This window comes from Labrus bergylta, chromosome 20 (assembly GCF_963930695.1).
Source record: "Labrus bergylta chromosome 20, fLabBer1.1, whole genome shotgun sequence".
Taxonomy (NCBI): domain Eukaryota; kingdom Metazoa; phylum Chordata; class Actinopteri; order Labriformes; family Labridae; genus Labrus; species Labrus bergylta.
The window spans coordinates 22833648-22859144 of record NC_089214.1 but is presented as its reverse complement, the minus strand read 5'-3'; the positions used below and the strand labels follow the sequence as shown (position 1 = coordinate 22859144).

Below are 25497 nucleotides of genomic sequence, written 5' to 3'. Positions count from 1 at the left end.
TCATTTCTATTTAGGGTCAGATAACATCTTTGTTTTTTGGTTGATTGTGTCCAATGTGTTAAATAGTTTTGTTTTTTAATAATTTGGTTGATTTTGATTGGGTTTCTGTCTGAGGGCTCTGCTTGGGAGTACAGTCCCAGAACCAGGTGTCTGAGGGGGCAGCTCTCTGAAGACTCTCTGGAGGTCAGGGCTTTGTAATGGAGCGTGTCAGGGTCACTATCTTTTAAATGGTTATAAAATTTAAAAGCTCTCTTTTGAATTTTGATGTTTAGAGGGTATCGACCTAATTCTGCTCTGCATGCATTATTTGGGGTTTTCCGTTGGACACGGAGGGTGGATTTGTTTATTATGTTTAATTTTCTCTTTTTAATTTTTAATTCTCTCTCTGTCCCCCTGATATCTAAATCTCTACTCCCTCTCTACTTCCTAACATGAGATCTGTCTTGACGTCCTCTTGGCTGTGTTCTGATCGTTATAAACTCTGATTATTTTTTTCTCACCTTTTCTTAAAGACTTGAAAGAGAAGTCGAGTTTTCTGAAAGCTGTGAGTTTCTTTTTGAGCGAGCTGTCAACTCGGGACCTATCAGCAGCAGAGAGCTGTTTCCCAGTCGGAGAGAAGACGTCTCACTTCAGCCCCAGAGAGGTGGACCAGTACAACTTCAGCAAGTGCACCATCATCGTGCGCTTGCTGGAGTTCACCGCCATGATCCTCGTCAAAGCAGACCAGGACTTTTGGAAGGTAGCACAAAGTTTCAGACCCTCCAGCTTTATCAAAGTCTTAACTTTTTGTTGTCACCGTGCTGTTTCCTGTGTCCACAGCTCCTAGAAGAAGACGTCTTTGTGCCAGCCTTTTACGAGCTGACGGCGCTGGTGGTGTGTGAGCCGTCCTCCGTTGGCTTCAACATGGCTGACGTGGAGGTGATGAAGAAGCTTCCAGAAGTGTGTGTTCCTTTACTGACGACCCTGCTGGCCTCACCTTACTGCTCTCGTATTGAAAGCAGTTTGCGGACAAAGATCTCCCGTAAAAGGTTCGTTTATCACCGGTCAGCAGCTGCACGCTACGACTGACTTCTTTCACTCCCAAGGCTCTCCTGTTGAAGAAACTTGTTTTTGATTCTGCATCGTTTCTCTCTGCAGCGTGGAGGAGCTGTGTGCCGTGGATCTCTATCAGTGCAGCTCTGTGAGCCATCAGGACCACATGGAGATGGTTCTGTCCTCATGCAAACAGATCCACAAAGCCGGCTTCCTCATCTCCATCCTGCACAGTCAGGTATGTGACCTGAGACATGAGACGGCCCTTATCAGGTAGAAGTAAGCCAAGCGTATTAAGATCAGAATTCTTGTTCAACAACTTCTTAACTAACTATCAATAAGCAGTAATCAGGAGGACTAATAAGCAGCCAGTATGCTACTAATTAGCATGCTAATAATCAACTAGTTAATGGTGAATATTGTGGCTGATTAATCTAAACAGGAACATTTGTTGCTTGTGTTTGTCCATATATGCATATTTCAACATGGACTTAGGTCATGCATCTGGGGGCGCCGCCAACCTAGCGGTAAGTGCGCGCGCCCCATGTACAGAGGCTTAAGTCCTCGAGAGCGGACGGCCCTGGTTCGAGTCCGACGTGTCTCCTTTCCTGCATGTTCCCTTCATTTCCCCCTCTCTCTCTCTCTCTCTCTCCTGTTTCTGACACCATACTGGCCTATCTCTGAAATGTAGAGGCATACAAAGCCCAAAAATAAATCTTAAGAAGCAGCTGCCACATGTTTGTTCGGGGCGGCTGTGGCTCAGTGGTAGAGTCGGTCGTCTCTCAACTGCAAGTTCAGGGGTTTGATCCCCAGCTCCTTCAGCTACATGTCCGATGTGTCCTTGGGCAAGACAATTAACCCCAAGTTGCTAGAGTTAATACTGATGGACTCTTTAATCAGCAGCCTCTACCATCAGTGTGTGTGAATGTGTATGAATGGATGAGTTAGTACTGATGGACTCTTTAAACAGCAGCCTCTACCATCAGTGTGTGTGAATGTGTATGAATGGATGAGTTAGTACTGATGGACTCTTTAAACAGCAGCCTCTACCATCAGTGTGTGTGAATGTGTATGAATGGATGAGTTAGTACTGATGGACTCTTTAAACAGCAGCCTCTACCATCAGTGTGTGTGAATGTGTATGAATGGATGAGTTAGTACTGATGGACTCTTTAATCAGCAGCCTCTACCATCAGTGTGTGTGAATGTGTATGAATGGATGAGTTAATACTGATGGACTCTTTACTCAGCGGCCTCTACCATCAGTGTGTGAATGTGTAGGTGTGACCTGCGATGTAAAAGAGCTTTGAGTAGTCAGAAGACTAGAAAAGAAATATACAAGCTGAAGTCTATTTATGATTTGTTTGTGTATCTTGTCAATTCAAAGGATGCCGTTTATGCCAGATCCCTGGGCTCCAGACTCCTGATGACCGTGTATAAAGGAATCGCTCCGGGTGAGGACAGGAAGGCTCTTCCATCTTTGGACATCAACACTAAAAGGCTGGCTGACGGCCTGCTGCAGCTCTCCTTCTCTCTGAGTGAACAGGTCAGTGACTCTCTTTGAACTGGAATAGAGATGAAAGACGATTGATTTTAAAACGCCTCCTGTTGTCTGTTATCTGCTCTCTGTGTTTGTGCAGAGTGAGCAGCTGGTGGATTTGTTGCTGAACACCATCATGCTCTCTGTGCCCATATCTGGAAGTCACAGTCATAACTTCCTGAGCTTCTCACACGGCGAGTACTTCTACAGCCTCTTCCAGACGACCATCAACACCGAGCTGCTGAGACGTCTAAGCACCACCGTCCCACACCTCATGAGGGCTTCCTCTCTAAACCAGACCATGGTACTACAGCTCGCACTCCTCTGGTTTTCAAAATGTTTGCTGTTTGCAAGAGATTCATTCTACTTCAAAAACACATTGTGCAATGTGAAGTGGTGGAAGTGATGCTGCAATTATTAGTTTGTAGTTTAGCAGCATTTAATCATTTCTGCAGTAACCATTGATAGTTCTGAGCACCGATATTAATTCATAAATATTAGCAGAAATGTAAATATTGAAAAGCCTGACGAGTGATAGTGATACTTTCAGCATTATCTGTCTGCTGTGCCTGAGCTGTCCCCCCCGGTTTGTATTTGTCTCCAGGTGAGTGTGTTGCTGAACGGCATGCTGGACCACAGCTTCAGAGAGCGCTCTGTGAGGAAGACTCAGGGGAAGCAGCTGGTGGACGAGGTGCTGAAGAGATGGAACAGTCTGCAGTCGTGGTGGGAGGGGCCGTCTGCAACCGCAGAGAGCAAAACCGCCACACTTCTGCTGCTCTCCAAACTCTTGCAGGTAAAATCAGGCTTCTGCACATCCACTGGTACAACCACCTGTTTCATCATTTCATAAAGGACAGCGGGTTATTATGGGACTCATGTCGTCTGATAAAGATGTTTATTGAAGTCTAAACTGTGTTTTTTCCAAAAATCTGCATCTGGTGCATCCCTGAATAAATGATTTGTGATTAGTAATTTCCTTTGAACATAAATGAACGTAATGAGCACGTTCTCCCTCTCCTGTCAGATCGACTCGTCTGTCTGCTCTGATATCAACCACGAGGCGTTCAGACCCGTGTTTTCCACTTTCACTCTGCTCCTGGTTGACATGAATCTGCCGCTGAATCTAAAGGTAACAGAGAGCCTGTTTGTTCATTCACCATGACGACGTCACATCATACGTCACAGATTTTAAAAAAGATGGTGTATTCTCTGACCTCCTCAGAGTCAGGCCCTGCTGGTGTTGCCGTTCCTCACCTCCCTTCCTGACGAGCCGCTCTCTGAGCTGCAGAGATCTCTGGACGCTCTGGTGGCCTCGCACTTCCCCATGACGTCTGACGAGTTCGCTAAAGGCTCGCTGCACCGCAACAACTACATGGACTGTGTCAGAAAGGTAAAGAGCCGCCTCACCTGTCTCTCTCTCTGATGTGGTGAAGTGTCTAATGTTTAACTTATAGTTTGAACCTGGGAGTCAAGCCACCCCTTCACATATATTAAACATGATAACTACGTTAACTAATTGACTGGAGCTGGACTGAACATGACACTGAACAGGGCGAGAGTGAGGATTTATTTACAAGGATTCACACAACAGATGGCGAGCCATCAGCTGTAAGATGTTTGTCTCTAATGTCCGCTGCTCTCATATCTTGTGTGGAACGTTTTCTCCGTTTGAGGCGTCCTCCTGCAGATGTTTCTGCAACACAGGTGAAGACAGAAACTAGAAGCTGAAATAGTGTGCAGTTCATCTCCAGACTGAGTATGTCAAGTGAGGAGAGGTCAGATCTGTGTGTGTTTCAGACGTCTCATATGCACAATCTTGCTGAGAGTCGTCCCGTCTTTAGTCATTGTTAGGTGGGGGTTGTTTCTGTATTAAAGAGCCCATATTTTGCCCTTTTTGGGGTTTGTATATTTAATCTATGTACTTACTTTTGTACGTTCACAATAGCTAAAGTTATAAAAAAGTGTCTGTTTTCATGTACTGCTCCTCCTTGCTCCCTCTCCGCTCTGAGTCTGTCAGCTACACTCTGCTGAGCCCACACTGTTAGACCCCACGTGGGCCAAGTCTGCTCTGATTGGTCTGCCGATCAGCTCTATCGTTATTGGTCAGTTGCTCAGCACGCTTCTCGGAAATTTCAACATGAGCTGCTGGACTTGCCACAATGAGCCAATGGACTTAGATCAGTGATCTCACACTGACAATGACGCCGCACTGACACATTTTTATCGAGGGGGGCTAGAACCGAGCGTTACCTGTGGCTAATGCTACAGCTAACAGGAGGACGTAGGAGAAGCTGCGTTTCCGCGGACTTTGAATTTTTGCACATAGATGTGCCTAAACATGCACAGGACACTTGGAAAACACACTAAAGAGCATATAAAACCAGAAAAAGCATAACATGGGACCTTTAAATGAACAATGATGAAATCGTGAAACAGACTGTGGATCATCTTAGATTTATTCAGCCATGGTCAGAAAACACAGAAACACAACACACATGGCTGACAAAGTGCAGACCATCGCTGACCCATGCTGACCAAGATCTCACAATCGCTGGCAATCATTGACCATCATGGACAAAGTGGCAAAATCTTCATCTTCACAGTGTTGCTTATATTCTACTAGAAGGTACAAGCCCACACATTCCTGGCTGCTTCGTTACATCTCTAAAAGACTAGAAAGAAGACATCACACTGACTCTTAAATATCAGACAAATACATTTCTTCAGTCTCAGAGTCACATTTCTTTTTCAGCTCACAACAGACACTTCAATCCAAATTATAACTCTGCTGCTGTGAGGTCTCTAACACATATGAATTACAGCTTCACAAACCTAAAAGAAGAATTACTCTGAGATGGTTGACACAATGTAAAGATATATCCACAAATTTTCAAGATAAATGAATCCATGAAAATATGTACTATCAGTCGTGCACATTTAAAAAATCAGGTTTAAATAGGTCTGAGATTGTGTGATGTTGCTTCCCAACGAGGAGCAAACACGGGCGGGCTGAGCGTGAAAGCCTCAAACTTTGAGCTCCTGCCATCTCTGCAGACGGTTTGTTTTGCTGTGCATCTAGACGGTGTTGTGCTGTCTGTTGCATGTAGTACTGTAAGTGAAATGTGATGACTCCTGAGAGGTTTAACATTGGACTGAGCTTTGATTCTTTTTTGTCTGCAGCTGCTGGACGCCCTGGAGCTCTCTCAGAGTCCTCTGCTGCTCAAACTGATGGCACTGATTCTGTGTCGAGACAAAAAGCACATCATGGAGGAGAGCTTCCAAACCTGCTTCCAGAGGATTGCTAAGCGGTGAGTGCAGCCTTCACAGTAATGCTTACATGATGTAACAGATTCTTTAATTGTTGTTTTAGATTTCACACAAGCGTCTACTGTTCCTCCGTCTCTCTGTGGATGTGCGAGCAGGTCGAGTGTTGAGCGTCAGCTGCAGCTGCTGTGTGCCGTGTATCAGGTGATCAATCAGGGTGACGTGCCCATGAGCTCCATGCTTCAGGCCATGATGGAGAGAGTCCTGCTGCCTCTGTCCTCTCACTGCAGCAGCAAAGCCCTCAACGACTTCTTTGTGGCAAACGTCTCCGACATAACGGCTCTACTGCTCAGCCGCTTCACTAAGGTGTGTTATGAAGTATTTATACAGATACAGGAATAAAGACATGAAGACACACACTGTCGGCGTATATAGAATGATCTGCTGACACACACACACACACACACACACACAGTTTAACCCTGCTGCGTCCATGACGGGCGCTACACGGCACTGACCCTCTCTCCCCTCCCTCAGCAGAGCGTGTTAGCTTGTTTTATAAAGTGGAGATAACAGAGCATTAATAATATCCACATTATGATTGAAATGTTGACCTTTGACCTGTTTCAACAACAGAGAAAAACTTTATTCAGCTCGCCGCAAGACGTTTATTGACGAGTCTCTGTGGGCCAGATTTACTAAGCTCCCAATTAAAGAGTACTAAATTGTGTGTTCACTCCAAAAGTTTGCACGTTTGGTTGGTGTGCGTTTTGCAGGTGATCTACTAAGAAAATTTGCGTGAATGACACCAGGTGCAAACCTTGTGGAGGCGGTAATATTTCAGTTAGGTTTTTGCGTGTTCTACTGGTTTACATCACGGATAGTTTGGACAGAAAGCAGGATGACTGCAAGCGTAAAATAGGTATTAGTGGGAGAGGCAAATAAACGCACAATACTTTCTAGTTATAGGAGATAAATCTGAATATTACAAAGAAATTTTGGTTGTAAGAAAATATTAAACAGGGCCTCTCTTTTCTTCTCTTAATCTTAAGAATGAAGTGTCATACATTGCGCAGGAGGTGTACACTGTGTTCTCTGCGCTCTACACTCTGGCCGTTGTTGCGCACCAGACAGCTGGCCAGCGCTGTGTGGGGTCGGATATAAATGTCCTGGAAAAAGGTATCGAAGACAGGGGTACAAACAGTGGTGAGGTGCCCCAATCCAAGCGTCCTACAGAGTAGCAGAAGCTTTAGAGGGAGGAGACGAGTGCATTATGGAGAGGAGTGCACCGGAGGGGGCGAGCTGGGGGGAGAGACCAAAGACCAGAGAAAAAGGAAATCCCAGTTTAAAATGTAATGTTGGTGAAAAGAGGGAAATAGGACGACATAAATATCAATGTTGAAATTCTATACAATGCAGAGGCTGTGAATGTTCAGTTTTCTTTGGATATATGGCAACAATAGCCTGTAGTTTAATCATGGTGTTTCTCTTCCTTAACGATTAGAATATTCAATCAAATTTAAAAAAGAAATGCATGCCATTTATTTTTGTCATTTGAAACATGTAAACACTTGTGGGGAAAAATGTGATCTGTATGCCTTCTTTTGTTGTGCCTATGTCTCCTCCTAACTACAATAACAGCAGCCTGTTGTGTGTAACACTGGTCTCCTGAGTTAGCATGTTCTTTTCAAAGGTGTTAAATACAGACACCGTCACAATCACCACAGTTTTTGTCAGGTTTGGTAAATCACAATGTGTGTACTAACTTAACTTGTTTGCATTTTCTCCTCCCAGTGTTTTGCACGTTAGGGCAGAAACGCCCCAGATTGAATATTCATTAAGTCAAACGTACTAAATGGACAATGCGTGTTGTTTTGCTCATTTGACAGACGCAATCCTCACTGCACGCCGTTAGTAGATCAGATAGCACTTTTTTTGCTGGTGGTATCAAGTTTGCACACGTTTTAAGACACGCAAACCTTTAGTAAATCTGGCCCTGAGTGTTGAGATCTGAGTCAACAGCTTGCCAATACAAAACACCACACTTCAGTTTGACCTCCTTCAAAATAAAAGCACCACACTTCAGTCAGCTTAAGAGATAAAATGTTATGGACAAATTTAATCGTGACCTCGTATCGAGATCATTTCATCGCCAAACCTTTTAAAGTTGTACAAAAACATTTTGTACTGGCTTTATTTGTTAATTTTTATGATCAAATGTTTGTCAGTAACCTTGCAGCTTAAAGTCAGCACGATGTGTTTGAGAGGAGGGAAACACTTCTCACTTTTTATTTCCTTCCAGTCAAATGTTTCAGAGTTTGAGACTCAATTGCTGAAGAAGACCGGCTGCTTCAAGCTGATGGAGCTGCTTTATTCTCGACTTCCTAAAGAAGAAGTTTACTCAAAGGAATCTCGTATCAACCAGGCGCACTGCCGCTCGGAGAAGACGGAGGGCAACGAGCTGTCCAAGATGTTGATCAAGTAGGACTCTGAGAGATGACATGACAGCGATGTGAAACCTTGTCACAGTAGTGTTCTATGAATAATGGATGGCTTTGTTTCTTCAGGTCATGTTTTGAGGCGTTCACTGAGAACATGGCGGGTGAGACTCAGCTGCTCGAGCTGAGGAGACACTTTCACTGCGCTGCCTATAACTGTGCCATCGCCGTCATCAGCTGCAGCTTCAGCGAGCCCAAATTCTACCACGGCTTCCTCTTCAGCGAGAAACCCGAGAAGGTACTGCCAGCCACCTACGATACTATCCAACACGGGAACATCTGAATGTGTCCACTTCATGGTTTCCTCTTCCTCTACAGAATCAGTTCATTCTGGAAAACATCATCGACGTTGGGAGGATCTACAACTTCCCCATTGAGATCGAGGTCTGTGTTTGTGTTAACATGCCGGTTTGTTGGACTGTTTACTGTCAGAGGCGTGCTCATGATGTGTGTTTTCACTCCATGTAGGTCCCACTCGAGAGAAAGAAGAAGTATGTGATGATTCGAAGGGAAGTGAATGAGGAGAACGGAGGTATTCAGCAGCTGAAAACATTATTTCTCTGTACACTCCGTCTACAATCTGAATCTTTTATTGTAAAGGAATAAGTCTTACTCTGAAATGAAAAAGGTCTGCTCATAACATTAAAGGGTTATTCAGCTATTTTTAAACCTTTTTTTTTTGTTTAGAGTCTTAGCTGCACTGACGCTCGGCAATCTGTACCGTACCGAAGCACCTTTTGACCCCCAGAGTCAGAGCTACACCTCCTTGGCAGTGTTGCCAGGTCTGCTTGTTCTAAGACGATATTTGCAAGCGACTTTACAGAAAAACAAGCCCAAAGTCGCTTGCAAATATCGTCAGTCATAGGTTGCGGGTTTTTGGGAGTAAGAGACGTAAGAGTCCTCTTGCTTGACTTCTTGGGTTAACAACAGAGTTTGACTGCAGGCTGAGTTTCTCCCCCACTAGAAGGAGAGGATGTGAGTGTAGATTATTAGGGAGCTGTATCTCCAGTTTGATCATCAATGTTCACATTTGTCCTGTTGTGTTTTCCACAGACGCTCCGGTGTATCTGTCCTCTCAGTCGTACATGGCCGACAGCAGCCTGAGCGAGGAGATGAGTCAGTTTGACTTCTCCACCGGAGTCCAGAGCTTCTCCTTCAGCTCGCAAAACCCTGATGGACACAGACGCAGCGTGGCCCAGAGAGTCAGTGAAAAGAGCATGCCGTGTGATTTTTTTCATTATTAACATGCTGAGTGTCTTAAAAATAGTTTCAGAGGGTTCACCATCCTACCAAGAGGACAACTCCTGCAAAGCTTCAAAATGTCTTCAAACTTCATCTGGTTTCGATGCTGATGAGACTTTTTGTTGTTCGTTTAGGAGACAGAGGAGACAAATCTGTCCCAGCATGCATCAGTGGATCTAGAGATGGACGAGCTGAATCAGCATGAGTGCATGGTGTCGATGGCTGCTCTGATTGGACACATGCAGAGGAACAACATCACCCCGAAAGTGGAACAGGTCAGTGCCTCTAAAAGAGTGAAAGAGAGGGTGTTATCTTTTCTGTCTAACACGCTCTCTCCTCAAACAAATATGTTTGTATATATATATATTATGAATTAATTAATTATTAATTATTAATTTAAATGATAATATACACACACTTATTTATGTAAATACTGTAATTGACATCTTAATTGACTCATCTGTCACATAACTACATTTTACTTATCATGTTACTTCAGCATCTTTTGCACTATTCACCTCTGCACTGTTTCATATTTAGTCATGTAAATATTAGTCTTTTCTTATTGTGTTTATTGTTGATATTTAATGTTGTACCTGTACATAAGAGAGCACAGTTCACCAAAGTTAAATTCCTTGTGTGTGTAAGCATACCCGGCCAATAAACCTGATTCTGATTCTGAAGCAGGGAAGCACGCCCAGTGATCTTCCTCCGTGGATGAAGTTTCTCCACACAAAGCTCTCGAATCCGTCCACACCTCTGAATATCAGACTGTTCATCTCAAAGCTCATTATCAACACAGAGGAGGTACATGTTCCTCCACACGATGTATTTATTCACTGTCTCTCCTCCTCTCCTCCTCTCCTCCTCTCCTCCGCAGTCTTTAACCCTTTATCCCTCCCTTCTCTGCTTCTCGTGTTCCCTCTGTGCGCATGGATCTTTATCGCTGATCGTCCAGGTGTTTCGACCATACGCCAAACATTGGCTCGGGCCGCTGCTGCAGCTTGTTGTGTCTGGAAACAACGGAGGAGAGGGGATTCACTTCATGGTGGTGGAAGTCGTGGTCATAGTGCTCTCCTGGACGAGCATCGCCAGCCCCAAGGTGGCTAATAATTCAGCCTTGATCAGTGTCCTTCTCGTCTCTTCTCGCCAGAGCCCCATTAATCATCATTCTTTTCACTCAGGGAAACCCCAGAGACGAGGTGCTGGCTAACCGTCTGCTGGAGTTCCTGATGAAGCACAGCTTTCACTCTAAGAGAGCCGTCTTCAGACACAACCTGGAGGTCATCCGCACACTGGTGGAGTGCTGGAAAGACTGTCTGCATGTACCTTACAGGTTGCTCCATCACACCCACTCAAGTGTCCATGCACGCGCGTTTCACAAAAAGCCTGCAGCTCACTGAAAGTGACCAGTTCATGTGCATTAAAGTTTCTCTTTCATTCCTTCTAGTTTGATCTATGATAGATTCTGCGGCACCGACCCGAACAGTAAAGATAACTCTGTAGGACTCCAGCTGCTGGGAATCATCCTCGCCAACAACCTCCCTGCTTATGACGCCTCCTGTGGAATCCAATACGACATGTGAGAGACATAGAATGTGTGTGTGTGTGGTGTAGAATATTACAGGTATTTTGAAACTGATATTGTTGTTGCGAGGTCCAGGTATGGCGATGCAGATACTACCCACCCTCCACATGGAGCTTCTGGCTCCCACAACTTATCTGTGTAGGCTGATTGAGAGCAGAGTGAGGACACCACCAGGGTTATGAAGTAGGAACCTCCCTTCAACGTAGTTTTGTTCCAATTAGTCCCCCGACACCTCACAAAGGCCGGACAGTGAGTTCCAGAGTCACTTCCCCAACATGCACGCCCTCATGCAGTGCCTTTATATCTTAACCTTATGCATGGCCTTCACAGCCCAAACAGCATCGCCACCTTCAATGGGCCCAGGCTGCAGGCGCCGTACATGCAAGCTCCTGGTGACAGCGCTGATACGACCTAACCCACCACATGACCCCTGGTGACTTTACACAACTATTCAAAGAGAGATCTTAGAAAGAGGGTGTGGTGTCCTGATCTGGACTAGCACTCATCCCCACTGGACCGGGCAGTTGCTCTACCTCCCCTTTAATTACGTGCTCGGAGGTCGTAGAGGTGGCGTGCAGACAGTCTATGGTCGTGCAGTGATCACAGGGAATAAAGGTCACCACCCCCTCCCACTGGCTCCAGGTGAATTCTCCTGATTATATCCTGCTGTGTTCTCACATCAGATCACTCTGACTTTCTGCAGAATAAATACTACTACTCGATCACCTCCGCTCAGAAGTGTCATCACTCAGAAACGGCCTTTGTTATGACTTCACATCCTGTCTTTGTGTCCTGCAGGTACATCCAGTGTCTCACCAACAACGTGTCCTTTGTGAGATACAGAGAAGTCTACGCAGCCGCTGCCGAGATCATCGGCCTCATCCTGAAGAACATGACTGAAATGGACGACGTAATGACTCTTTCACCACTTCTACTAAGTTACATTTTATTTATTTTAATTCTGCAGAGAACTGAAGACACCTTAGTAGAACAGATTATAGATCTGTGACAGCATCTTTACTTCACCATTTCATCTTTCTTTTCTGTCATGACGGTTGATTTAGTTTCTTGTTTGATTCTTTCTCAGCTTCATCAGGAACTTCTGAATCTTGCTGCGAGTAAAATAACGAACCTGAAGAAGAAAGATATGGACGACAAGTTCATCGTTTGTTTGAACAAAGTTTCCAAACACTTTCCTCCCTTTATGGATCGGTCAGTTTGTGTGAAGTCTGACGCTTCCTGCCATGATACTAGTTTTATAAAAAACCCTAACCTGGTTATAACCGCAGCTTCATTTGTGTTCTCCAGCTTTGTGAACCATGTGTTCTACCTGCTGCCGAAGCTTCACGGCCTCTTAAAGACTCTCTGTTTGGAGTGCGTGCTGAGCCGAGCAGAAGTCATCCCTGACATCTTTCTGCAGCTGAAGACCTCCGGCTTCAGTCAGATGATGAGCCACAGGTCAGTCCTGATGATGATCTCCTCACTGATCTGCATGTTTGACGTCTGTCTCCAGGATTAGTTTGCTTCATGAGAATCCAGACGTTAGAGTAAAGTCCTGTCGCTGAACAGCCAGATAAAAAAATCTGTTACGCTGCATATCTGAATGAATTTACAGATTTACATTTTGAAAACATGATCCTGCTCATTACTCTTGTTGTGTCCCTGCAGGGATGAAGCGAGGCAGAGAGTGTGTCTGGATATCATCCATAAGATCGTCGCTCTGCTGACGCCTGTTCAGCTTCAGGAGCTTCTGTCGGCCGTCATGGCGTTTACCTCTCACCCCTCCCCCGTGTGCAGAGAGAGGATGTACGACATCCTCATGTGGATACAAGACAACTACAGGTACTCTCAGCCTTCTCTAGAAGGCCACCATTTCTTTTCATTTGACCCAACACTACACTTTTAACAACAGACCAGGGTCAGATAGATTCCATAGAAAGTGACTGACAAGGCTGCAAATAGATTCATAAAACTGTCACTTTGCTTTTAGTGGTCACTTCTGTGCATTCAGCATGTGTAGTAGGTTAAAGCTTGGCGTACTCTGTACAACTGTAGAAAAAGTCGTGTTGGATTGTCAGCTAACACTGTTTGACTGAATTGTTTAGGACGCACGACCAGATAGCTCACACTGTACGAGAGTCAGGATGGAGCGTTCACAACTGTCAACAGAAAACAGACAGAGGAGGATTTCAGTCGTCTTATACTCATGACTCAAATACACACAGCAGCAACCCCCCCCCACACACACACACACACACACACACACACACACACACACACACACACACACACACACACAGCATCACCGATGAACACAAGCTAGCGAGCGGCTAATAATGAAAGCTGGAGGTCTGCAGGAAATATCTGCAGACCTCCAGCTTTCATGATGGGAGGGGGAAGACACATGAAACAGGTTTGCCTCCTGTTACCATGATGACTTAGGACGCTGTCTCTAAAAACAGGGTGAAAACAGAAAATCATCCGACCGGTCTGGAGCGGCTGCTCAGAATGTGATCGCTCCGTCGGGCCTCACTGTTCACGACTAAGGGCTCACAATCAAGCTGAAATTCAACCTGACTTCTAAAACAGTTGTATTGTTACTCAAAGCTGTGAGGAGCAGTTTGAAACACTGACATTAATATTGATGCCTTCTTATGATCTACAGAAGCAAACAGGACTTTTGATTATTTCTACAGAGCTCTGCAGAAACTTATTTTACACCTTGTCCACAATGATTTGCAGAGAGTGAAACTTTTGACTGTTAAAAAACATGAAGATGAGATTTTTGTCAGAAAAACCACTAACACACGTACAGCACAGAGATATGAGGTACCCCTCTGGCCACAGGGGGGCGCCATAATCAACACAAACTGAACTTTCCTTTCAGGAGCTTTAAATGAATGTTGTCTGTTTGAATTGTTCCAGTGATGCAGAGAGCATGGAAGACGACATCTCAGTGGAGGTTTTGAATGCAGCTAAAGAAAGTCTGCTTCGAGGACTCTCTGAAGAGAACCAGGCCCTTCAGTGAGTACCAAATATCTAATCCTGATTTATTAATGAGTATCTGCTGCCACTGAACCCCCGTCCAATGATTGTATAATAAACACAGTGCACCATGTACTTACTTTTCATTTGATTGTATTTGAGGCTGCACTGTGGTGCAGTGGTTAGCTCTGTCCCCTCACAGCGAGGAGGTTCCTGGTTTGAATCCCCGTCCTTCAGGAGTCTCTCTTTGAGGAGGTTCCTGGTTTGAATCCCCGTCCTTCAGGAGTCTCTCTGTGAGGAGGTTCCTGGTTTGAATCCCCGTCCTTCAGGAGTCTCTCTGTGAGGAGGTTCCTGGTTTGAATCCCCGTCCTTCAGGAGTCTCTCTGTGAGGAGGTTCCTGGTTTGAATCCTCATCCTTCAGGAGTCTCTCTGTGAGGAGGTTCCTGGTTTGAATCCCCGTCCTTCAGGAGTCTCTCTGTGAGGAGGTTCCTGGTTTGAATCCCCGTCCTTCAGGAGTCTCTCTGTGAGGAGGTTCCTGGTTTGAATCCCCGTCCTTCAGGAGTCTCTCTGTGAGGAGGTTCCTGGTTTGAATCCTCGTCCTTCAGGAGTCTCTGTGAGGAGGTTCCTGGTTTGAATCCCCGTCCTTCAGGAGTCTCTCTGTGAGGAGTCTGCATGTTCTCCTCGTTCATGTGTTGGTTCTCTCCTGGTACTCCGTCTTCCTCTCACAGTCCAAAGACATGCTGGTTAGGTTAACTGGAGACTATAAATTGTCTGTAGGTGTGAATGTGAGTGTTGCTGGTTGTCAGCTCTGTGATTGGCTGGTGAACAGTCCAGGGTGTAACCCCGCCTCTCACCCAATAACAGCTGGGATCGGTCCCCTGCGACCCCGAACAGTAAAAGTTGACAAACTGTAGATAATGGATGGATGTATCTGATTGAATGCGTGAGGAGAGAGAGTGACTCCTTCCGTCTGTTTTGTCTTTAGACTTTATGTCCGTAACTTCTGGAGTCAGGAGAAACGTCTTCCCACTGCGACCCTGGAGCGGATGTTGTCTGTGCTCGGCTCTCTGTACTCCTGTCACATAGAGAGATGTTTCTTAAGTTTGGCCACCAATCTGCTGCTGGAGACCACGAGTCAGAGTCCAGACTTCAGCAGGAACATGTTCGAGTACCCTCTGTCAGAGTGCACCTTCCAGGTCAGACAAACTCCAGTCTGTCAGATTTGTATTAGTGAGTTTCTGATGATGCTTTCATGATAAAATGTCCCTTCCTCCCTGCAGGACTATGTGATTGATTCTAACTGGCGCTTCAGGAGCACGGTGATGACGCCCATGTTTGTTGAAACTCAAAACTCTCAGGGTCCAGAGAGCATGGCGGCATCTCAGTCTGGATCCATGAAGGGGAAGCTCAGAGCGACTCAGACTACTTTAGAGTTCTCGCAGACGCAAGCTGCAGGTGTGACATTAAATCAACATCGTTATATTAAAACAGGTCTGCAGAGAAAAACTTGTAGCTGTGCAGTTAGAGAGTTTGATTCTGCATGTTTTTCTCAGGTCGGAGCACGACGTATAACTGGCTGACGGGCAGCAGCGTGGACACTCTGGCTGAGTACTCGCTGGGCTCCGAGTCTCTGTCGTCACTGATGGTGTTTGATAAGAAAACAGAGAGACGGACTGCAGCCAGGAGACCCGTGGGAGAAGGGTTCGGTCTGAGGCGCCTAACTGCATCGACATCAGACGAGGTGGACAGTCGCACCAGAGGTGAGCACATGTACTCCACTCCTCCATCTGATCGAAAAGCTTGACTCGATGTGCGACTCTTTGATCCAGTAGGTGTAGTCCTTGAGCACCATCATGAAACCAAAACAAACTGCTGTTAGGCCACACCTTTTCCATACTGAAGCCTCCGCTCTCCTCCAGACACACCTCCAAGCCCTCTCTTAACTCACTTTCGAGTCACGCACGAAGCCGTCAAGCACAAGCTGCGGACAAATTATTCTTATTTTATTTTTTTTATACTTTATTTTTCATCTTTGTTTTACAAGAAACACAGAACAAGTGAGGATTAGAGCAAGACAGTATGAATAAGATCAAATACAAGAATGTAAAAGGCACAGGTACAGTACATAATGGATGGTACATTCTAATGAAACAAGATATATTTAGGAGTCTTTATCTTTGTATAAATCCCACTTTCTCCAATATTCTTCTCTCTTCTCCTTTTGAAGTCACAGGACAAAAGTCATTTTTTCCTTAAAACTGATTGAATTCACAATGTGTCTCAAGAGTCTCATGGTGGGAGGGTTCCCCTGAAGCCAAAATTTAGTAATCACTTTTTTACTTGCCACCATAAGAATCTTTAAAAGGTATATGTCCTTTTTAGACCTTCTGGAATTTTCCCGAGGTAGAGGGATGTGAAAGAGAAATCCAATGTGATGTTCAGGGTCTCTGCGATTAATAGTTTCACATCTTTCCAGAAGGGCTCAAGACATGGACAAGACCAAAAGCTGCGGACAAAATTGTCCTCAGTTCAAGCTGCAGTTGCCTGTAGCTTGCATTGTCGTGTTAAACAAAATCTTGTTGTAGATGAACATCTGTAAATGTTGATATCTTTTGTGTCTAAATGTCAACAGCAGCGAACGAGCAGCGTAACAACATCCTGAGATTGAGACGCAGATTTCTGAAGGATCACGAGAAAGTCAGCTTGAAGTTTGCACAAAAAGAGATCCAACATCAAAGACAGAAACAGGTACAACTCATGCGACAACCTGTTCACTGATTCAGATTTGTACCAGAGTCTCTCACCATCAGTGGGTTTGTTTGTGTCCTGCAGGAAGATAAAGCCGACCAGAGGCTGAGAAAAGAGGCTCAGGTGACTCTTTATCGAAACTACAGAGTGGGAGACTTTCCAGACATCCAGATCTCATACAGCAGCCTCATCACCCCCCTGCAAGCTCTGGCACAGGTAAGACCCTCCTCGCCCCCCCATCTCAACATATAACCATCAACTTTTCTCACAGTCAGTGTTAAGTGTCTTTCCTCTGCAATGTTCTTTCAGAGAGATCCCATCTTAGCCAAACAGCTGTTCAGCTCTCTGTTCGCTGGAATCCTTCAAGAGATGGAGAGACACAAAGCGAGAGGAGAGAGCGCGAGGACTACAGAGGAGCTGCAGACGCACATGAACACATTCCTGAGCAAGAGCACTGTCTGCTTCCCTCCTTTCATCGCATGTGTGCAGGTACGACCTTCACGAGCTGTTCTCCCTGTCCTCAGTGAGGGGAGGGGTTGCTGCATGAAAGCCTGAAGAAAAGATTTGCTGTGCAGTTACCCCTAATGATGCAGGTTTGATGAGTTGAGCTGACCCTCTGCTGCTTGTGTTTGTCAGGACATGTGCTTCCAGCATAAAGGTCTGCAGCATCTCGACCCTGCAGCCATCAGCTCCACTTGCCTGGTGAGCCTCCAGCAGCCGGCTGGGATCCTGCTCCTGGAGGAGGGTTTGTTACACACCACAGGACACGACGAACCTCCGTCCAAACGGTCACGAGGACGCAAAGAAATCCCCCCCGACACCAAGAAGTGGATCAACCTGGCTAAGTATGATGATGACTTTTTGTATGAACTTGAAGTGTATCTGTAGTCTGCTGCTTTGTTGTATGAAGTGATATCTCACTTCTGTCTCTACACATTAGTGAGATTTCACCTGTCAGCCTTCAAGGTGCAGATCAATCTCATTGTAGTGATTAGAACTGCTTTATTGTAGTGTACTAAGCACGCTCTGTTTTCTGCAGGCTGTACAGATCTTTGGAGGATTATGATGTCGTGCGCGGCATCTTTGGAGGGAAAGTTGGGACCAAGTTGATCACCTGTGCCGCTCTGCAAGCTGAAGCCAACTCAGACTTTGCAGAAGCTGTGAAGCTTTACAACGAGGTGGTTCAAGAGTTAAATCTTCGGGTTTGAAAACGTTTGCAGATTGAGCGTGCTGTGTGTGGAGCACTGCAGTGTATAAGTGAGTCCTCTCTTCTCCTCGTACTTTCAGGCTCTGAACACCACGGAGTGGAGCGACGGCGAGCCCACAGCCTCAGAGAAGGATTTCTGGGACGAAGCTGCGATGGAGGCCTACGGTCACCTGACCGACTGGAAGTCTCTCCAGTACTGCTCCACGGTTTACATCGATGAAAACACTCCACCCAACCTGGACAGGATGTGGTCCGAGCCTCTCAACCAGGTGCTGCACATAGACTTTAAGTATAAACCTGCCATCGACTGCATATTTAAGAGGTTCCTATTTTAGTGCTGTTTGTGCTTTGTTTTAGTGCTTCCCATGAAAAACTGTTTACTCTCAATATTTTGCACCCAGCCCTTTGTCTGCCCCTGAAGACTGTCTGCTGTTCAGAAATACAAACACTGGGGCGCTGGTGCCGCAGTGGTTAGTGCGTGTGCCCCATGTATGGAGGCTCTCGTCTCAAGCGGGCGGCCCGGGTTCACATCCCACCTGTGGCTTCTTTCCTGCATGTCATTCCCCCTCTCTCTCCCTGATTTCTGACTCTATCCACTGTCCTATCTCTCCATTAAAGGCATAAAAAGCCCAAAAATAAATCTTAAAAAAAAAAAAAAAGAAATACAAACACTGAACATTTTCATGCATACCTGTTAAACTTGGTCTGGGTGCAGCAAACATTCCTGCAGCAGAAGTGGATGCAGCAGAGCCCTAAATCTGACCTTTTGTTTGAGTGATGTAACATGTACCTTTTTGTGTGCTGTGTCAGGAGATGTACCTGCCCCACTTGATCCGCAGCATGCTGAAGCAGCTGCAGCTCGGGGAGACGGACCAAACTCTCCTCAGCTTCATCGACAAAGCCATGAGGGTGGAGGAGCACAAGAAGCTGCTGGAGAGTAAATACAGCCAGGAGCTGAGCCTGCTTTACATCCTGCAGGAGGACTACGACCGTGCTAAATACTACACCAACAACGCCATGCAGCTCTTCATGGAGGTCTGCTGTCACATGCACACGTCTTCTGTCTGTTACCCGAGACTTTAAAAAGCTGATTCATCATTTTTAATTCTGGCTGTTCAAGCAAGAAAACACAACATATTTACAGCAAAGTGTGTTGTGCATGTTTATGTTTGTTCTGTGGAAATCTTTGGAGAACTTGTGTTTTCAGAAATGCATTCTGGTCTCACCTCCTCTTTTCCTCTCATAGAATTACTCCAGTGTTGATACTCTGTTGACTCAGAGTCGGCTCACCACCCTGCAGTCTGTACAGTCCCTGACGGAAATCCAGGACTTCCTGCTATTCGTTAGAGGAGAGGGTAAGTTTTTAGGGTAAACTGTTTTAGTCTCCCTCAGTGTGTTGACTCTAACTACATTCCTTTATAATAGTTTCTGTGAGTTCCCTGAAGCGGCTCATCAGACTCTGGACTGAACGTTATCCTGACACCAAGGCTGATCCAGTGAACTTATGGGATGACATCATCACGTCCCGGTAAGGAAACCTCACGCTCAGCTTTCAGATCTTCGCACACAGTGTCAGATATGATCTTTTTTGTTTCAGGTGTTTCTTCTTGGATAAGATCAGGGAGAAGCTGCGGGGCCACGCCCCCTCTGACAGCATGGAGGTGGACGGCTCGGACGACGACATCGACGCGTTAGTGAATGACTGCAAGTTCAACATGAAGCTGCGGATGGCTGACAGTGCGTGGAAGCAGGTGAAGAAACAAACCGAGGAGACGCTTTGATGTGCCGTCCTCAGAACCTCAAACTCACCGTGTAAATCTTGGTGGTAGTAGCAAATATTCAAACGAGATTGTGCTTTCAGAACAACTTTCCTGTGGCCACGAAGCTGCTGAAGGATCTGCACAGAGACGCTAAAACAGACAGACGCTGGCTGCTGCGCTGGGTCCACAGCTTCAGTCGATACAGCCACAAACGCAGCCAGAGGCAGGGAGCCGTGGAGCAGGTCAACGCCATGATGAAGACCATCCCTCTGCTGGGTGAGCAGACGATATCAAACACCTGAGAGAAGTAAAACACTTTTCACACTTACGGAAATCTCCTAAAAAACTCTGGAGATTAGTCTACCCAGAGGTTCTTCAGACTATGTGTGAACGCAAACAGACACATTTTACGTGCGGATTTTACCCGGAGTTTCTCCTCCAGACCCCTAGTATTTTATCTGCAGAAAATCCGAGTGAGCTGATATCTGAACGTGGCAGCATATACTCTGGAGATTTCAATTTGAGCCAACGGAAAGAGAATGACGTTTATATATAGTGACCGGCTAAAGTGTCTGCCCGCGACCACTACGATCTCTGTGCTCTAATATTATCTGGAGTGCATATGTGAAAACGGCTTAACAGATCTCTGTGCCGATCTCTTGAGAGAGATGATTAACATTTGTGACATCTTGATCTCCTGTTTGTGTCCACGTGTCTCCTCCCTGCAGAGGACCTGCAGGCCGACTGTCAGAGCGCTTCCGCCAAAGTGTTCAGATACCAAAAGATCCTCCAGGCTTCGTCCTTCCACATCCTGGCCACGGCCCTGAGCAGGAGCCCCTCGGTGCTGGAGACCGTCGACGCGAAGAAAGCCGAGAAAGTTGTGATGCTTTCAGGAACGGCTTGGCCAAATGAAAACCCAAAGGTACTCTACTTATATATTCTTTGAATGATTCTTAAACATATCAAAATCAGAAAGAGTTCAGTGTGACTGGAGCTGCTGAATGTGCTCGCCCTGCAGACAGTGGAGGTCGGGCTGCAGCTCAAAGCCCTGACGCTGCTGCGTGAAGCCTCCAGGAAGGCGGATGAAGAGCTTCAGTCGTTCTCTCAGGAGTGTGTGGCGAGCAGCAGCATCACTGAGACGTACATGGCTTTAGCAAACTTCTGTGACAAAATACTGCGAGACGAGGAGCAGAGGGAGACAGGTGAGAAATTTGATTTGAACACAAATTTAAGAACACACACACGCCTCCTGGTTTAACAGTTTTCCTGATGTAGAGGAAGGTCAACTGTTCCAAACTGCTCTGCTCTTTAGGACCCGTGTCTTCCACGAACGCCGTTTCCTGCAGTAGAGGCGTCCATTTGTAGATTTTTTACCTTTAATGGACAGGACAGTGGATAGAGTAGAAAGAGAGAGAGAGAGAGTAGGGAATCAATCAACCAATCATTGTTTGTATATCGAGACGCCTTAGTTGAAATAATTCAACTTTTGGTACACCGCCCTGCTCCTAAATGTCACTCCTCCCTAACCGACCAATCAAAATCAAGAAGGATGGGACTTCTAATATCAGATTTTAAACAACAATGGCAAGGAAAAACTAATCCGACCGTTCTTAACATACAGATCACACACACAGTCCTGCAGAGATGTGTTCAATGTCAGCCTGAAAACAAACTCGTTTTGTGCATTTTGACAAACGTGTTTGATGCAAACTTCAAAAAGAAAGCTAACTTGTTCAAAACAGTCCAGCGGTATTGTCCTTTGTTTCCATCTTCCACGTTTGTGTGTGTGGTTCCAGAGAGCCAGTTTCCCGACATGTTGTCGCTGCCTGTTCACGTGGTGGAGAGCATGTTGAAGGCTCTGAAGATGAACTCTGAAGAAGCTCGACTGAAGTTTCCTCGTCTGCTGCAGATCATCGAGTCGTACCCGTCTGAGACTCTGGACCTCATGACCAGAGAGGTGTGTGTTTAGATCTTCAGCTCATACTCATACATAGAGGATTGCCTTTAATGTAAGGTTACCATGTGATCACTCTGTGTGTAGATGATGTCAGTCCCATGCTGGATGCTGATTGGCTGGATCAGTCAGATGGTGGCTCTGTTGGATAAGCCTGAGGCGGTGGCCGTGCAGCACTGTGTCGGGCAGATCGCTGAGTGTTACCCTCAGGCTCTGGTGTACGCGCTCATGATCAGCAGTGAGAGTTATCAGTTTGAGGACTCGGCCACAGGACACAAGCAGCAACAGTTTGTCTACAGGTAAACGAGAGGCCGACTTTCAAAAGACACCAGATACAGTTTCACTTCTCAAACATTTCATTTGATTCAATTCAAAACAAATCAAAGTCAAAGCCTAAGTACTCACACTCGGCCCAGTTTTCTCGTGTGCATCTTCATCCCGTTCTCGTCAGTACCAGTGGTTCCAGTTGTATGAGTAGTGTATCAATTCTACATTTCACTTAGCAGACACTTTTATCCAAAGCGACGTACATCAGAGAGTAAGTACAACACAAGCAAGGATCTAGAAAAAAGGGAACAATGTCAGTAAGAGCAAACGATCAGCTTTGAGTCTGATTGGACACACAGGTGCTGACAGGAAGTGATCTGAGGCAAAGCACAACATTGAGGGCAGTTCTTGAGAGCTCTAATCAGTATAGAAACCATCTTATAAGTCATCGTTATAAAACAAAAACAATCGTCATTACCATCATCATCATCAATAATATGGAGACCACCATCATTAAGTTAGTAGGTATTCATGAAAGAGCTGGGTCTTTAGCTTTTTCTTAAAGGTGCAGAGGGACTCTGCAGATCAAATGGAGTTTGGAAGTTCATATCATACCTAGTTGTTTAGTAAACATAAGTGCACAGTATAACTCTAACGTACTCTGTGGCTTGTTTGTGTGTGTGCAGGCTGAGGAGCATGCTGGATAAAGGCGGAGCTGTGAAGAAGTTTGTGGACGCTCTGCAGCAGCTGACCAACCCCGACATGATATTCAGGGTAACATGTTGATAAATAAGAGTGCGGCCTTACAGTCCCCTTTCACTGATTATTAAACATGTTCCTCACACACAGGACTGGTGGGATTGTGTGAAGAATGAGCTGGAGAAAGCGAGCTTCGATGAGAAGCAGATGACCCGCCTTTACGAGGAGATGTACTCGTCACTCGGGGATCAGAACGCCGAGGGACACGGGAAGTTTCGCAAGAAGTTTATCCAGGTTTGTTCTTTTTTTAAAAAAATCTGTCATTCTTTTGTGAAGCCACACGGCTCCTTAGAAACTAAATATCATTTTAGGGCATACTCACACTAGGCCGAGTTGTCCCAAACCCACTGGCCGATTCAACAAATCGAATCCGCCGAAAAAAAGGCAGACGAGGGTAGCAACAGAGCTGGACACACTGCAGAAAGTAGGGCGACAATCGCTGACTGTCGGTCTGAGTAGGACGATCTCCTTGGTGTGTCAGCGCCTTAACACTCCTGGATTCATCGATAATGGAGGCAGGGATTGATTGTCAGTCATGTCCATGTACAGTGTTCCCCTTTGTTATTTTTTTTGTATTATATCTTTGCTCTAATACAGTGTATAGCTTCTAATACAGTGTATAGCTTCTAATACAGTGTATAGCTTCTAATACAGTGTATAGCTTCTTATACAGTGTATAGCTTCTTATACAGTGTATAGCTTCTTATACAGTGTATAGCTTCCGTACAGTTTATTTTAAATCAACTTACTACAACTTATTTATTTTGACTTTTACTTTTTTTGTACTTTTCTACTCTTTTTTTTCTTATAATGCTGTTCTATTTCATATATAATTTTAACTTTTTTGCAGAAGCTGACTCAGGGAGAAACGCACAAAACTTCCAATCTACCTGTACTGTCCTGTACCTGTGCAAATGGCAATAAACATCTATTTTATTCTGTTCGTGCATGAGAACTGTACCATGCCTAAGAATCAGAATCAGAATCGGGGTTTATTGCAAAGTACATTTAAACATACAAGGAATTTGACTTGGTGTATTGGTGCTAAACAATTAACAAGGAAATAAAGCAGAACTAGCAACAACTTAAATAATACAGAATAAGAAGATATTACAATATATAAAATAGAATTTAAAAATGTAAAATATAAATTATAATTAATTATAAAAACTTGTAAAAAATTATAAAAAACACAAAATGTATTGCAATGTAATGTAAGCAGACCTCTTCTAACCATGCCAGGGCCAAGCAGGTGTACTGTACCTGAGCACAGTATGGAGGGACTTTGGGGGTCAAACGTGCCTCACTACAGTACGGATTGTCTCGTGTGAGAGCACCCTCACTCACCGTTCTTTTGGTGTTCATTGCAGAGATTTGCCAAAGACATGGAGAATGTGCTCGGTCCTAAAGGCGTCACACTGTTTAAGAAGAGGAAAGACAGAAGCAGGGTGAAGCAGGTGGAGGAACTGGCTGCGTCCATGAGAGGGTTTTATCAGAAGGAACCCGGGAACCTGAAGGAGTACTCGCCGTGGCTGAGCGGATTCAAAGCAGACGCCTTCAGTAACGAGCTGGAGATCCCCGGTCAGTCACACCCCCGCTCTGCTGGAAACCTTCTCACTTTCTGTTTGGAGCCATTTTTATTGTGATTGTGTTTTTTTTCCTCTTCCCTGCAGGTCAATATGACGGCAGGTCCAAACCTCTTCCAGAGTATCACGCAAAGATCACAGGCTTTGATGAGAGGGTACGACCTAACTCTTCTTCTCTGTCCAACATGAACGCTCTCCGTCCTGCTGTCCTGTGAGTCAGTGTGTGTCTCCCCCTGCAGGTGAAGGTGATGTCCTCTATCCGCCGGCCCAAACGTCTGATCATCCGTGGGGACGACGAGCAGGACCACCCGTTCCTGGTGAAGGGCGGAGAGGACCTTCGTCAGGACCAACGCATCGAGCAGCTGTTTTCTGTCATGAACATTTTGCTGAGTCATGACGCCGCCTGTACACACAGAGGACTGACGCTGCGCACGTATCAGGTCATCCCCATAAGCACCAGGTACTGAGACACACACGCTCGCTACACTCAGAAATATTATTAATTAATATTACAGCATGGCCTCCTGATGTTTCATAACCTTCTTTTAGTTATGATCCAGTTAGCTAACACCTCTCTCCCCGCCATCACAGGATTGGTTTGATTGAATGGATGGAGAACACGTGCACGCTCAAAGAGTTCCTGTACAACACCTTGACTAAAGAAGAAGAGAAAAGAACAGAGGGGTACAGTATACACAGGGAATGGTTTAAAGAATATGAGGAAACCTGTAAGATACGCAAAAAAAGTTTCTAAACTGGGGACGATGGGAATCAAAGCAGTTCGCACATGGAATCAGATGCTGCATGGTGCAAAAAAGGTGTTGATAGGTCTCTAAATTCTCTCCTTGCCAACATCCGTTTCTAACCCACTGTTGACATCTTTAAGACAAACTTCTACTTCATTGCCTTTAATTCTCAGTAAACTGTCCAAATCATGATGGAGAAGTTTCTTTGTGTCACAGCCTGACTCTTAGGGTGCACTCACACCAGTCCCAGTTGTCCCTTACCCACCTTAAGCACGATTGCTGAAATAGAGGGGTTTATAGACATGATCAAATACAGGATCA

At 45.4% G+C, this 25497-nt stretch overlaps 1 protein-coding gene across 2 annotated transcripts in view; it reads left to right on the top strand.

Annotated features, from left to right (window-relative positions):
- Positions 1–25497, top strand: part of prkdc (protein kinase, DNA-activated, catalytic subunit) — a 44731-nt gene that overhangs the window by 16198 nt on the left and 3036 nt on the right. Inside the window, exons 32-80 of one of the 2 annotated variants that reach the window (XM_065948918.1) lie at positions 513–739; positions 820–1028; positions 1138–1270; positions 2420–2578; positions 2673–2876; positions 3177–3365; positions 3597–3701; positions 3795–3962; positions 5753–5880; positions 5995–6202; positions 8139–8317; positions 8404–8572; positions 8653–8718; positions 8803–8866; positions 9388–9536; positions 9711–9851; positions 10264–10383; positions 10535–10678; positions 10761–10912; positions 11027–11158; positions 11963–12074; positions 12252–12376; positions 12473–12622; positions 12833–13006; positions 14090–14188; positions 15135–15345; positions 15430–15604; positions 15703–15909; positions 16782–16897; positions 16982–17113; positions 17207–17386; positions 17534–17742; positions 17937–18075; positions 18185–18373; positions 18915–19139; positions 19351–19459; positions 19530–19632; positions 19702–19855; positions 19966–20140; positions 20593–20786; positions 20883–21066; positions 21661–21821; positions 21906–22117; positions 22772–22859; positions 22935–23078; positions 24215–24425; positions 24518–24585; positions 24670–24890; positions 25022–25114. In XM_065948918.1, the coding sequence (XP_065804990.1) occupies positions 513–739; positions 820–1028; positions 1138–1270; positions 2420–2578; positions 2673–2876; positions 3177–3365; positions 3597–3701; positions 3795–3962; positions 5753–5880; positions 5995–6202; positions 8139–8317; positions 8404–8572; positions 8653–8718; positions 8803–8866; positions 9388–9536; positions 9711–9851; positions 10264–10383; positions 10535–10678; positions 10761–10912; positions 11027–11158; positions 11963–12074; positions 12252–12376; positions 12473–12622; positions 12833–13006; positions 14090–14188; positions 15135–15345; positions 15430–15604; positions 15703–15909; positions 16782–16897; positions 16982–17113; positions 17207–17386; positions 17534–17742; positions 17937–18075; positions 18185–18373; positions 18915–19139; positions 19351–19459; positions 19530–19632; positions 19702–19855; positions 19966–20140; positions 20593–20786; positions 20883–21066; positions 21661–21821; positions 21906–22117; positions 22772–22859; positions 22935–23078; positions 24215–24425; positions 24518–24585; positions 24670–24890; positions 25022–25114 (7606 nt within the window). Of the gene's footprint in view, positions 1–512; positions 740–819; positions 1029–1137; positions 1271–2419; positions 2579–2672; positions 2877–3176; positions 3366–3596; positions 3702–3794; positions 3963–5752; positions 5881–5994; positions 6203–8138; positions 8318–8403; positions 8573–8652; positions 8719–8802; positions 8867–9387; positions 9537–9710; positions 9852–10260; positions 10384–10534; positions 10679–10760; positions 10913–11026; positions 11159–11962; positions 12075–12251; positions 12377–12472; positions 12623–12832; positions 13007–14089; positions 14189–15134; positions 15346–15429; positions 15605–15702; positions 15910–16781; positions 16898–16981; positions 17114–17206; positions 17387–17533; positions 17743–17936; positions 18076–18184; positions 18374–18914; positions 19140–19350; positions 19460–19529; positions 19633–19701; positions 19856–19965; positions 20141–20592; positions 20787–20882; positions 21067–21660; positions 21822–21905; positions 22118–22771; positions 22860–22934; positions 23079–24214; positions 24426–24517; positions 24586–24669; positions 24891–25021; positions 25115–25497 lie in introns of both variants that reach the window. The other variant, XM_065948917.1, reaches the window with a different exon arrangement.